Source organism: Peromyscus californicus, unplaced genomic scaffold (assembly GCF_007827085.1).
Source record: "Peromyscus californicus insignis strain IS unplaced genomic scaffold, ASM782708v3 Scaffold_14__1_contigs__length_90479793_seg_2, whole genome shotgun sequence".
NCBI lineage: Eukaryota > Metazoa > Chordata > Mammalia > Rodentia > Cricetidae > Peromyscus > Peromyscus californicus.
In genome coordinates this window covers 23,266,042-23,280,478 of record NW_026294436.1, presented here as the reverse complement: position 1 = coordinate 23,280,478, position 14,437 = coordinate 23,266,042, and the positions used below count along the sequence as shown (strand labels likewise).

Sequence of the window (14,437 nt, the reverse complement as noted above, 5' to 3'; positions counted from 1 at the left end):
AATATTTATGATCACGGAAGTCCTAGGACTTGTAAAAGTTAAGCACCTGGTGAAGGGATGTGAGTGCTAGTGGCTGTTTACACTACCCAGTGATGAGCCAGGGCTCACTTCCAGGGTCTTGTGTTTCTGGAGTCTTAAGGTAAGCACAGAAATTCTGTAAAGTAAAAATCCCTGAAAATAATTTCAAAAGGTACTTAGAAAACACTGTTCCTAACATGACCCACAAATTAAGAAAATATTTTAAAAAACTGTTAAGAGGTGCGTTTGTTACAATTTTAAAATAAATTTATTATCTAGTCCCTTCCAGAGGACATGGATTTGATTTCGAGGACCCACATGGTGGCTCACAACCCTATGTAACTCCAATCCCAGGGGGTCCAACGCCCTCTTCTGGCCTCTGAGGACACTAGGCACACATGTTATGTACACAGACATTCATGCAGACCACACACACACACACATACACACACACACACACACACACCTTTTTTTAAGTTTACAGAGACTTTACTATCACAGACCTCATAAAGCTCTTTCATTGCTGCAAGTTTAGATTCAAACTTTTCCAGACTCCAGAAAGTTGAGATCCCAAGCTGCAGGTTACGAACTCGAACAGAGGTATCAGAGCGGCCTCTGTTGGATGTATCATGTCTGAAAAACAAAGCCAAAGGAAAATGCTTAACCTAAAACACAGAGACATGGCTGAGTGGCAAAGAACACATACTGTTCTTCCAGAGGGCTCAAGATTGTTCTAAAGTGTCCACACTGACCGGTTCACAACCACCTGTGACCCCAGTTCCAGGGGCCAAAAAACACCCTCTTTTGGTCTCCAATAGCTACTGTGTGCACATGGTGCACATAAACTCACACAGGTACACACACATATACATTATAAATAAATAAATAAATCTTTTTTTGTTTGTTTGTTTGTTTTTGAGACAGAGTTTCTCTGTGTAGCTTTGGAGCCTTTCCTGGAACTCACTCCATAGCCCAGGCTGGCCCTGAACTCACAGAGATCCACCTGCCTCTGCCTCCCGTGTGTTGGGACTAAAGGTGTGCGCCACCACCTCCCAGCTAATAAATAAATCTTAAAAAAAAAAAAAAAAAACTGGAATGCAAAACTGTGTGGTGTGGCTTAGTGATAAAGCACATGCCTAACAGACATGAGGACATGGATTCAATCTCTAGTATGATAAAAATGGTATGCAGATAAACACAATTTCAACCTAAAAGAAAAATCAGTGAATTCTTGAAAATGAATTATTAAAGCCTCTGTGTCAGGGATTCTGATATCTGCTCTTTCCTAGAGAGACTACTATATAGACTTCAGAGAAATTTAAATTTAAAAAAATCAAGTAGAAACAGGTCAATGAGTATGAAAACTACTCACCTGCCAAAAACATAATATTTTTTAAATTTGTCACTGATGGCATTGGCTTCCTGGATCATCATGGAGAGTTTCATGGAGCTCCAATTTGGCTGAACTAACACAAAGTATACAAATTAGAACCCAAATGCATGTCTGATCATCAGCATATACCACTAGTTAGAATAATGTCATAAAAATACTGACATTAGGGGCTCAGTGCTTAAGAACACTGGCTGCTCTTCCAGAGGACCCGGGTTCAGTTCCCACATGGCTGCCCACAACCATCTGTAACTCTGGTTCTAGGGGATCTGACACTCTCTTCTGGCCTCTGTGAGCAACATGCACAAACATGGTGTACAGATACACATGTAAGCAAAACCCCCATATATATATGGTAAAATAATATTAAAAATGACATTAAATGAATGGTTTTAACCCTGTATCACAAGATTTTTGTTTGCTTGCTTGCTTTTTGTTTTTTTTTGTTTTTGTTTTTTGAGTTTTTTTTTTTTTGAGACAAGATTTCTTTGTGCAACAGCCCTGGCTGTCTTGGAACTCGATCTGTAGACCAGGCTGGCCTAGAACTCAGAGATCCGCCTGCCTCTGCCTCCCGAGTGCTGGGATTAAAGGCGTGCGGCACCACCACTTAGCTTTTCTTCAGTTAAAAGTCAAGATCGTCTTAATGTAACCTGAGTTGTCTTGTATGTGGAGGAATGTATAAAGCAGAGAAGAGGGATAATGGAAGAGAGAACACCCTATTGTCCTTCGCTCTTACGTTTAATGAGGTTTTTCTCCTTTTTTAACATAATTTTTTATGCTTTATTAATTTGGGGGGGCTTAAAATTCCATGATGTGCATGTGCGGGTCAGAGGACAATTTGTGGGAGTCAGTTCTTGCTGTTCACCATGTGGGTCCTGGGATCCAGTTTAGGTCACCAAACACGGCAGCAAGTGCTCTTACCTGCTGAATGATCTCATCAGCCCCAAATTATGTTTTCTAACGTTTCCTTCTTTCTTTAATATCTAATTTTTCTAAATCATCAAGTAAGATATACCATAGGTTAATTTATAAAGAACTATACCCCTTTTAAATTTTCTAGACAAATACAAAAAATTAAAAAGGGTATCTAGAGTTATAACTCCACAGAGAAACCTGTTTAGCATGGGGCCTTGCTTTAATCTCTCTCTCTCTCTCTCTCTCTCTCTCTCTCTCTCTCTCTCTCTCTCTCTCTCTCTCTCACACACACACACACACACACACACACACACGCACGCATGCACACGCACACGCACGCACGCACACGCACAGGCATACGCACATGCATGCATGCGTACACAAGTTAAATAAATAAATAATCAGAGCAGAGAAGAGCACTTTGGCTTACAGCTCCATCTTCCTGCTGTAAAGCTAAGATTTCTCTCTGCAGCGCTGGGGATGTACCTCAGAGCTTCTGCATGCCGAGCACACTCCGACCACTGAGTTACGACCTTGCCCCGAAATCTACCGTGTCATCGTATCTTCTCTATGTGGTGTCACACAGAGAGCCATGTTTTATCCCACAGGTGATCTTCACCATCAGTCTTCAAACGGTGGTGAGAGCTTTCCCTGGAGGACGGGGAACGAGGTAAAAGGGCCCCCTCTTGTCTCTCCTGTTCAAGCAGTACTAGGAGTCCTAGCCAGAGAAACTGACGAGGAAGGAAGGGAATCGAAACGGAACAGGAGGAAAACTGCCTATGTGGAGATGAGATGGGCACCTGAAGAGCTCACCAAAACAGGTGCATGGTAGGAAAGAGCAAGTGTGTGTCTATACTAAAATGACACTGTGAGAACAACCCATTCAGAACAGTGCCAGAGCTGGGGGGAGCTCAGTACTGAAGTGCTTGCCTAGAACGCACACGGCCCTCAGTTCAGTGGCCAGTGCTCACACACACGTAACAGCACCAAAAGCAGTGTGATACTCAAGAATGAATTTCATCAAAGATAAAAGATCTATACACTGAGAAACTCTCCAACTTTGATGACAGAAACTGGACATAAATAAATAGAAAGACAGTGTTCATGCATTAGAAGAATAAACATTGTAAAGAACTACACTGCCTAAAGCTATCTACAGATTTGGTGAGACCCTTATCAAAATTTCAATGGCATCTTTCACAGAAACAGAGAAACACCTCATTTGGGGCTACAATTTCAATCAATTAGTTTGGGGGTGGAGGAACACAAACATTCAGTGTATAGTGCCGATACAACTTCTAAAAACAGCATTTAAAAACCATTCATACGACATATTTACATACAAAACACTAGCATCCAGAACAAAGCCTTATTTATTTTATTTATTTACTTATTTATTTATGTATTTATCTGGTACTAGGGATTAAACCCAGGGCTTTCTGCCTGCTGGAAAAACACCATACCACTAAATTGCCTCCTCAGCCAAGCATTTTAAATATGTAAAGGCAGCTAACATTTTAGCAATTACATTATAAGAAGATATAGAACTTTAGGAAAGTATATGTTAACATCAGTATATGCTCACCTGTAAAAGTTTTATCCCTATTTCCCCGGTTCTCCTGAAGAATTTGTACTTCTTTAGCGATTTTTTGCTTTTCAATTTCTAAAGCTTCTAAGATTTTTGCGTGGCGGATGCTATGGTCTTCTAAAGCCTATATGCAATCATATAGACCAGCATATGAGGATATGCAAAGAGAGAATTTATAAAATCAGAGAAGTTGGACATGTTCAATTGCTTCACCATAACACCCATTTTGCTGTTTATATACACCATATAACATCATGTTATTTATCTTACATATACACAAGAAAATGTTTTTAAAAAGCAGATAAATCAGGCCAGTAAAATGGTATTTGTCATCAACACTTGACGACCTGAGTTAGTCCCTGGGACTCACATGGTGGAAAGATAATCAGACCCAAGAGTTGTCCCCTGACCTCCTCAGTGCACCGTGACATATACACAGAAATAAAATAAGTGTTTAAAAAGCAGATTAACGGGGACTGGGGAAGGGCTGGGCAGGCGAAGAACCTGTGGCACAGTATGAGGGTTCCGTTTGAACCCCTAACATCCACATAAAATGGGGATCCGGGGTCACGGCAGGTGTAGCCCTGGCACTGTGGGAGGAGACAGCTGATCGCTGGAGCTCACCGGCTAGCCAGTCCTGCCCCAAACAGCAGGTTCCGGGTTCAGTGAACGACCCTGTCTCAGTGAATAAGGCGGAGAAGAGACTGAGACGACATCTGATGTCAGCCTCCGGCCTCTACATGTGCCCACACGGGCAGGCATACCATGAGCGTACATGAGTACATACAGACGCATACCACCCCCTAAAAAGACCGATCACAGCAATGCCATAATGAAGTTCGTCTTACTGTTCTCATTTCAGTAAGAATAGGTGGTAACATATTTTATTAAACACAAAAGTTTGTTAAAAACTGATTTATAAACTATTAGGATTCTAAGAATTTATTTATTATCATGTCTGTATGATTGTGTGGGGGGGTACACATGCCAAGTGCAAAAGTGGAGGCTGGGGGATGACTGTGTACATACAGTTCTCTCTTTCTACCTTATGTGGGTTCCAGGGATCAAACTCAGGTCACCAGGTTTGTGTGGCAAGCTCCTTGCCTGCTGAGTTATTTCACTGGCCCATCATAAGGCTTTTTTGATGGCATAAGTTAATATTTTTCTTCCCATTGCTAGTAAGTAAAGACTCTTCAGGGGTAAAAAGGGGTTGTGGGGGTGGGGGGTAACTGCTCAAAAGTGACAATAACTAAGAACATTTGTTGACTGAAGTTAACAGGCATGAACTAAATAGTGTTTCCCAGGATGTAAATGACTGTTTGGCTCCTGATGTCTCCACCCACATTAACTGGCAGTGTGCTCGCAGCACATTATACTGTCAGTGCTTGAGTGACTGGGAGCGTTTTCTTCCACCCCTAACCTCAGCTCTGCTCTTCCTCATCCCACAAACTTGGAGAAAAGAGAAAACGAGGCTACTACTTGAGACAAACCTTAAGATCAGGAAACAAGGAACTGATAAGCATTGCGGTACACACCTTTAAACCCAGCACTTGGGAGGCAGAGGCAGACAACTCTCCACGAGTTTGAGACTAGCCTGGTCTACATGTGAATTCCAGGCTCTCTCTCCAGCCCCACTATTTACATTTCTAACAGGTCCTAGAAGAAACTGATGTTTCTCATCCAGAGAACACACTCAAGAACCACCAATGTGGGGCTGGAGAGACATCTCAGCAGTTAAGAGCACTGGCTGCTCTTCCAGAGGACCTGGGCTTGGTTCCCTGCACTCACACGGTGGCTCGCAACCATTTGTAACTCCAGTTCTAGGGAATCTGACACCTTCTTGTGTCCTCTTTGGGCACCAAGCACACACATGATACACACACACACACACACACACACACACACACACACACACACGTACGTAAATGCAGGCAAAACATTCATATACATAAAATAAATCTTAAAAAAAAACCACAAAACCCACCAATAGAGAAGGAAATGCCAAAAATGTTAGTAAAGTGGCTGATGACATTAACATACTAATGCTCTGGTTTTATCTTTGTTTTGTGAACTTGGCTGTTTCACATTGGCCCCAGAAAACTGCCTCTGTCCTCATCGAGACAGAAGTAGGTATCAAAAGCTCCACCCTGAGTTCTAAGAAACCACCACTCTATCAGGATGTGATCCATATAAAGGTTTTCCTTTTCCTCCTCCTCCATTTTGGGCCCTAGTACCATTTCCTCATGTATACGATTTAGCATGACTGATGACAGGCAGTTATAGACACATGAAAGGAGAAAACTTGAATGGAACTTTAAAAAAGAGGGCTGTGTGCCCTCCAGAGTGCTTGGGGATGGGGTAGGGGCAGAACCAGGACAGAGGCTTGCAGCCAGCAGCCCATTCCCATCCAGGGACCCCGTGGCTCTTTCATCAAAGGCAGCTCCCCTCAGAACAGCAGCGTCAGCTAAGACATGAAGTCACCTGCTTTGTGGCCAAAGTCTCCATCTCCAGCCGCCTTTTGTTCACGTACACTTCCTGCTCCAGATGCTGCTTTGCCTTTTCCAACTCCTCAATTTTGTCATTAGCTTTTTGCTTATTCATTTCCTCCATTTTCTTCCTCTGAGACTCTTCCCTCTTTAAACAACATTAATAAGAATTAACTTTTCAGAGACAGTGGTCCTGGGGTATAGAAGCTCCCCTTGTCATCAATGAACGAGAGTTCACTCACAGCAAATTTGTCCTGGGGCACGCTGCTTCACTCAGGTTAAGTCATCTAACCGAACACGAAGGTCACTAGTCCAACTTTTGGGGTATATCCTCTAAAATGGGTTCCTGGGGCTGAAAGGTTGCCACTAAATCAGCGTGAGGAGCCCCAACTCCCGTGTTGGTGGGCAGGGTCTGTTTTCCTCTCCCAGCACCTCGATCTACCATTAACTTGTTACAGGGAAATACGTAGCTCTAACCCTAGTATCCGACACCCCTCCAGCTCCATTGTAAGGACTTCTTTCTCTTTGGAGAGTGTCTCACTTCATGTCTCCCAGGCTAGCCTTGGGCTTGCTGTGTCCTGAAGATGCCCTTGACCTCCTGACCCTCCTGCCACCCACTCAAGAGCTGGGACGCGCACCACCACAGCCAGTGTGTGGATCAAACACGGGGCTGAAGGCTCGCTGGACGAGAACTCCACCACTGAGCTCCGTCCGTCCGGGGCAACGGACTTCAGGCCCGGGCCACTCGAGGAAACCATGAGAGAAGGCAAGCTCTGCTCGTTACCAGCTCTGCCTCCAGGGCTCGGATCCTGCTCTCATACGCGGCTCTCTGGGAAGCAAGCTCTTGCCGAGCCATCTCTTTGGCGATCTGAATCCCTTGCATCATCTCTTCCTTCGCCTTCAACTGGGCGTCTTTTATTTCTGCCTCAAGCCTACGGAGGAGCGAGACAGTCTTAGAACAGTAAATATCTTATGTCCCTAAGCAGTCTGCAGTTCCATTAAGATGTTTTCCATTAAAATAACGGTTAAATCGGAAAATTCAACTTTTGGTATTCTATCTACAGTGTTTTCAGAGTTTTCACTGGTTTTGAATTGTGTCCCTACAAGAAAAACCAGAACAGGATGAAAATATGATTATTCTCAGCTTAGTTATTATTACAGATGCCTGATTTTGTTTTTTTATTAGCTCCACCTGGTCTGGTGGTGCACATTTTTTAAAAAATTTTATTTATTTTTATTTCATGAGCACTGGTGTTTTGCCTGCATGTGTGTCTGTGTGAGGGTGTCAGATCCTCTGGAACTGAAGTTACAGACAGTTGTAAGCTGTCTGGGTATGAGTGCTGGGGACTGAACCTGGGTCCTCTGGCAGAGCAACCAGTGATCTTAACCACTGAGCCATCTCTCTAGCCCCCGATGCCTGATATTTAAATTAATATATTTTCCAGTGAGTAAAGAAAATATCATATAAAATGTTACAGTGAACATTTTAGTAAATATTATAGTTAACACAATGAACCAAAGTAAGGTATTTTAGGTTAAGCTAACAATGCTCCAATTCCATTTGAAGACACAATAGACTCTGAGACAGCATCCCAGGCTGCCTTCAACATGCCATGTTGAAGATCCAGTGACTCATGAAGCGCCCCTTTGCTTCGGTCTATAGAGTATCTCAGGGTCTCTGAACTAGGCTGTATCCTGCAAGCATTTAACTCGGATTCACACTTTCCTCACACACATATGCTTCCCATCAGCGATGACACTTACTGTGATCTCTGGGCCGTAAGTAACTCATTTTTGGCAAACTCAAAGTCTTTTGGACCTTCGCTTGTGAGAGTCTGTCTACTGGATGGTCTTATTCCTTTCTTGACTTCAACTGGATGATTAAATCTAAAATAATGATCTCCACCAAGAATCACCCGATCACCCTGAAACGCAGAAAAAAAATGTACAATTTAAGGTGAGTCTAAACGAAAAAATTACAAACTTTTCCTGAAAATGAAAAAGAAAAAAGAAAAACTTTGAGAAGAAAACAATAAAATATTGACAGTGGCTTCCTATGTGAGTATAGTTTTAGTGTTTTATTTTTTTCATTATTCCTGTAACTCCACAATTCAAGACGACACAGTATTGAGGATAGGTATTAAAATCACAGCAGCCGCCCCATTTATTTGTTAGTTATTATCCATATGCCAAATACTGTTGAGTAATTTACATTTGCATCTGTGTTTGTGTATATATAATAAAAATCTCATTTACATCTCACAACAACTTGTTAGCCACATATTCAATGTTGGGAGAGAGGAAACAAAACACACGGACTTTACTAATATCAGCTGACACTCACTGGGCGCCTTCTCTTTGTGAGCAACGGTATAAACTATACATGAATTATTTTTAATTGAATTCTCCACTACCCCGAAAAGTAGGAGTCAAAGAAAAAGACCATTATTCTGGGTCTGCTGCAGCAGTTTAGGCCAGTTCTCCTGAGAGCCGTTAGCAGCACTCTACAGGTGTCCCAACAAGGCGGTATCATTCAATCATCTAGTTCAGTAACTTGACAAAGGTCACAGCATGGAGAAGGACGGAGTGAGGATTTCAGCCCCTCATGGCTTGATTCCTAAACCCAGGTCTTTACAGGACGCACCATGATGCTGTCAGTGGTGAATCCTGGTTCACATCATTGTAACTTCTCCTTGTACAAAGGAGGGCTACTAATGTATTAATCAACAGAACTTTTGAAGTGGAAAAGTTCTCAATTCAGATTAGTGACTCAGGGGAGAAAACATGAATGTAGATGAATGCCATGACTTAGGGGAGAACATGAACATAGATGAATACCATGACTTATAGGGGAGAACATGAACATAGATGAATACCATGACTTATAGGGGAGAACATGAACATAGATGAATACCATGACTTAGAGGAGAAAACATGACTGTAGATGAATGCCATGACTTAGAGGAGAAAACATGAATGTAGATGAATGCCATGACTTAGAGGAGAAAACATGAACATAGATGAATACCATGACTTATAGGGGAGAACATGAACATAGATGAATACCATGACTTAGAGGAGAAAACATGAATGCAGATGAATGCCATGACTTAGAGGAGAAAACATGACTGTAGATGAATGCCATGACTTAGAGGAGAAAACATGAATGTAGATGAATGCCATGACTTAGAGGAGAAAACATGAATGCCGACCTCTAACAGTGTCCCCCACTGTAGCCCCCGTTGACTTACATGATGTAGTACTGTGGGCTCTGAAATGTGCATCCCATTTACATATGTCTTTGCTTCTCCAGCTGGGATAATACTCACTGTTCCTCCAAAATTTCTGATAGTACTGTTAAAAAGAAAGTGCACTGTTAAAATTACAGGACATTTTAAAAAAAGAAGATAAGAGGGAATAAATCTGCTTAGGTTATTTCTTGAGTAATAAGTTCATACCAATTTATAGCAAAAATAATTTTACATTATTTTATTTTTCCTCCAGATATACTTTGAAGTTTCGTGAAAAAACGAAATCAAGCCGGGTGGTGGTGGCACACACCTTTAAGCCCAGCACGTGGGAGGCAGAGCCAGGGGGATCTCTGTGAGTTCGAGGGCAGCCTGGGCTACAGAGTGAGATACAGGACGGGCACCAAAACTATACAGAGAAACCCTGTCTCGAAAAACAAAAACAAAAAAAAAAATCAAAAGAAAAACAAAATCAAAACACCAGCAGCCCCAGCAATTGTATCTGCCAGTGTAGGAGGAAGTTTCATTATATTTTGATTACCTCTAGAGGGGGAGAAAAACTAAAACAAACCTTCCCTGAAAATGAAAAAAGTACACAAAAAAGTTCAAGGACAAAAACAACTGAATATAGGTAATGGGTCACTCCAAGAGTGTTTCTATGTGTTCTTATTCTTCGAGGTTTCTGGTTTTGTAGCTGATTGCATCACTTGTCCTATAAACGGCTTTACTAATGGAAGAATGAGGTACTACGCAGGAGGAAGAGCAGGGAGACAAAAGCACGTTCGTAGTCATCTAACCAAACAGACCTTGATGGGGAGATGTGACGAATCGGTTACAAACGTCACACGCACATTCAAGGAGTCTTTCTTATTCAGAAAATAGGAAATTTCACAGGCTGTCTAGACAGAAACAGGGAACTACAGCAAAAGCCAAGTCCTCACTCGAAACCTTTGGCATTGATTAGGCTCCGGGATTTGAAATCAGAGAATAATAGTTGAATTAAAACACCCCCAAATGGATCTGAGCAAAACAGCTCACTGCTGATGGCGTCCCTCTCGCATCAGGAGGTGTTTGAAGCAGCTGGCTTTAAGCAATCTCTCTCCTCTCCTATTCCATCTCCTCCGTCAGCAGAGGTCCGCAGGCAGCATTCTGAGTCCCGGACAACCCAGTTCAACCACCAGCCTCCTTCATAAGCCACTGTCCTCCACGTGAGCCCGTTTCACGGAGGCAACCGGATCAGCAGCTTCCTTTCACTGAGTCCTTCTTCAGGGACGGACCTCCCTCTTCCTTATCAACACCATCCTACAAACCTCAACCGCTGGCCAGTCCTCTAGGAGGACTTTCTCTGAGAAGTCTGAATCCTGCCCACCGGGCATGCAGTGCTCATCTGGCCCTTGACATAGGGATTAAGGAGCACTGACGTCTTCACTCACTGAACCCCCGGAAGCTTGATACGTGTCAGCCATGAAGAGAGATGTGAAAGCAGCTCTCATGTGCATCACGGTCCAGTGAGCAAGACAAACGCTGACGAGTCTACTAAATGGACGGGAGAGCTCAAGGCAAGCAGCAGACGACCTAGCCTCCCACGAGGCTCTGCGTTCATGGGTTAGCTCTATATCTTTGCCACTGATGTAAATGATGCTCTACTTGTTGTATAACATAATTAACAGAAGAGCAAAAGGGCCTGAAAAATTTATGTGTCCTACCAAATTAAAAGACTCATTACGAAACTCAAGTAATCAGAGCTGTACAGTGTCAGAAGAGATTCCCATATTTTTATAAATAGTCACAAAAGATACAATAAAATACTTAGCATAAGGTCCAGGGAGGGTTGATTACTCATATGGAAATTAATTTTGATCTCTAGTTCACACAAAACTTCAAAAATCTAGAGGAAAATAAAGGAAAACATCTGTATGACGTCACTTCGTGTGTGTGTGTGTGTGTGTGTGTGTGTGTGTGTGTGTGTGTGTGTGAGAGAGAGAGAGAGAGAGAGAGAGAGAGAGAGAGAGAGAGAGAGAGAGAGAGAGACTTGTGATTGAACCCAGGATCTTTTATTTTTTTAAGATTTATTGATTTATTGATTATGTCTACAGTGTTCTGCCTGCACGTATCCCCGAAGGCCAGAAGAGGGCGCCAGATCTCATTATAGATGGTTGTGAGCCACCATGTGGTTGCTGGGAATTGAACTCAGGACCTCTGGAAGAGCAGCCAGTGTCTTTAGCCTTTGAGCCATCTCTCCAACCCTGAACCCAGGATCTTGTGCAAGAATTCTACCATGGAGTTATACCCTCAGCCCTCCTTTTTATATTTTCTTTTGAGATAGGGTCTCACTAAGTGCTCAGGTTGGCCTTTCCTTGAACTTGCAATTCTCCTGCCTCAGTCTTCAGAGAAAGCATAGGTCTGTGCCACTAGGTCTACATGAAACATTCTTTCTTAAACAAAACACGAAATTAACAATCATCTAAAGGAAAAAATTAGTACCGGGCACTAAAATAAAGAACTTTAATCAATATACCAAAGACAATAAAGATGACTCAAACACTAGGAAAAAAAAGATGCCTGCAACACATAAAACTCACAAAATACTAGAACCAGAATATGCAAAGAACTCGTGAAAATCATCAAGAAAAAACGGGAAAGGACATACTTAGGCAGGCAAGTAAAAGAGGCACAACACCATCAACCAAGGACACGCAAAATGAATCCGTGAGACACTACTTTATGTTCACTAAATTTACACAGCAAAAATCTGACAGTCCTAAGTACTGACAATGACGTGGAGTAACAGGTACTTTCAGTGACAATGGTAATACAAATGGATAATCCTTTTGGAAAACAATCTGAAAGTACTTGGTAAGATTGAACATGCACATTTCCCAGAGCCTAATATCTCTACACATGCTTTCTACACTTTAAAATTACGATAGTGTAATTAAAATGTCACCCCACTTAGACAGCACATAGTTCCCACAGCTCAGAACTCCCTAGTTCCTACCAGTTTCCCTGCGGACCCTTCGGGTCAGTATGTCGGTTTTCCAGGGACCTGCCCTGAAGAACTACCATTGCATCAGGAGACACATTCAAACACCAGGGAGGGCAACAAGGGCAAGCCCGATTCCCTGGGGGCCAGGAAGGTGTTAAGTGCATCAAGGCGCTGACAGAATCACTGTTGGTGCTAATGATGAGTTCTTTAACTCCTTATCCTAGCTTCCCTGATGTTCATCCTCCTGTAATAAGCGAAGATGCTAGGAGACAGGGCAGTTTGACTTTAGTTAGCAGCGGCTGGACTCCCCTCTGCTGCCCTGGCTGCCTTGAGCAAAAGGACAGTCAGTCTAAGCCAGCCAGACTATATATCCTTATGCTAGCACCGGCCATTTTGGACACTCCATAGACACTTTGATAAAACTACATGATGGTTACCGCTGACTGCTATGGCTCCTTGTGCTGTCTGAATGAGAATGATCCCTTTTAGGCTCATGTATTTGAACGTTTGGTTCCCAGGTGGTAGACTGTTTAGGAAGAATTAGGGGAAGGTGTGACTTTGTTGGAGGAGGTGTGTCACTGGGAGTGGGCTTTCAGGTTTCAAAAGACCACATAAGGCACAGTCTGGTTCCCACCCCCCCACCCCACCCCCCTCTGCCTGCTGCCTGTGAATCAGGATGTAAGCTCTTAGCTACTGCTCTAGCCCCGTGCCTGCCTGCCTGCCACCATGCCCCTGCCACGATAGTCATGGGCTAACTCTGAGACTGTAAGAAAGACCTCAGGTGCTTCCTTTTAGAAGTTGCCTTGGTCACAGTGCTTCATCACAGCAATAGAACAGTGACTATGACACTCCTGAAGATGCCGCCTCAGCCAGAACTGGTCCCAACGATCTGGTAAGATTTTTGTTATGGACAACCTTGGTGAACTCTAGCAAACATTTCCATCTAAGCCAGGGGGTGGGGGAGCCCTTCTCCTGCTGACCTAGCAGAGCTGAGTGGTGCTACAGAGACAGCTCTGTGATTGGTGCAAACACAAATACTTATTTGAAGGTCTACTGTGATTGGTGCAAACACAAATACTCATTTGAAGGTCTACTGTGGTTGGTGCAAACGCCTGTCCTCACAGGAAAAGCAGGGAGGGGATAGAGATATAGAGGACAGAGCTCTAGGCTGCAGAAGGGTAAGAGACTGTAAAGAGCCAGAGAGGCTGCAGACCCTGGTTGCTGGGAGAGTTTGAGAGAGCTCTGGAGTCAGGAGGTTCAGACGCCCCAGGCGGGGAGCCATGAACAGTGGCCACTGTCAAGGGCTAGGGAATCCCAATACCTAGGCCTGCCCAGGAGCTGCAAGGCCAGCTGTGGCCAGGGCTAGGACTACATAAGACTTGTAACTCTTACAGAGCTAAGGGTCCCGCTATCTGAATCCTAACTGGGAGCCAGAGACTGCGGGGTGCCACCTGCTGCCACCCCACCACCACCCCATGGCCTGATGTTGCACTCACTGCTGCCAAGGCCTGCACTAGAAAAGCTTTTCCTGGCCTCCGAGTTCTCTCCCAGCAGCACAAAAGGACCCAACCATTTAACTGGTAATACTTATGGGAATATTGCGATGGCAAAAAAGTAAAAACTACTCAGATGTCTTCCATCAAAATAAACTGCCATGATCTGAGATAAATCCAGATAATGGAATACTTCACAGCAGTGAAAATTAAGAATTAAAATTGAAATGGATAAAACTTAAAGTCGAAAATGTTTACAAACACTATATCCCAACAATATAAATAAGATCGTTCATTCATGTGAACAAATTCA

The 14,437-nt window shown here is 43.2% G+C and overlaps 1 protein-coding gene across 2 annotated transcripts in view; it reads right to left on the bottom strand.

The window, feature by feature from the left end:
- Positions 1–14,437, bottom strand: part of Kif14 (kinesin family member 14) — a 73,754-nt gene that overhangs the window by 27,877 nt on the left and 31,440 nt on the right. For both annotated transcript variants that reach the window (XM_052737081.1, XM_052737082.1), the window contains 7 exons: positions 9,649–9,751; positions 8,162–8,322; positions 7,182–7,329; positions 6,393–6,545; positions 3,909–4,035; positions 1,391–1,484; positions 522–651 (listed from right to left, as the gene is read on the bottom strand). In XM_052737081.1, coding sequence (XP_052593041.1) covers positions 522–651; positions 1,391–1,484; positions 3,909–4,035; positions 6,393–6,545; positions 7,182–7,329; positions 8,162–8,322; positions 9,649–9,751 — 916 coding nt within the window. The remainder of the gene's footprint in view (positions 1–521; positions 652–1,390; positions 1,485–3,908; positions 4,036–6,392; positions 6,546–7,181; positions 7,330–8,161; positions 8,323–9,648; positions 9,752–14,437) is intronic.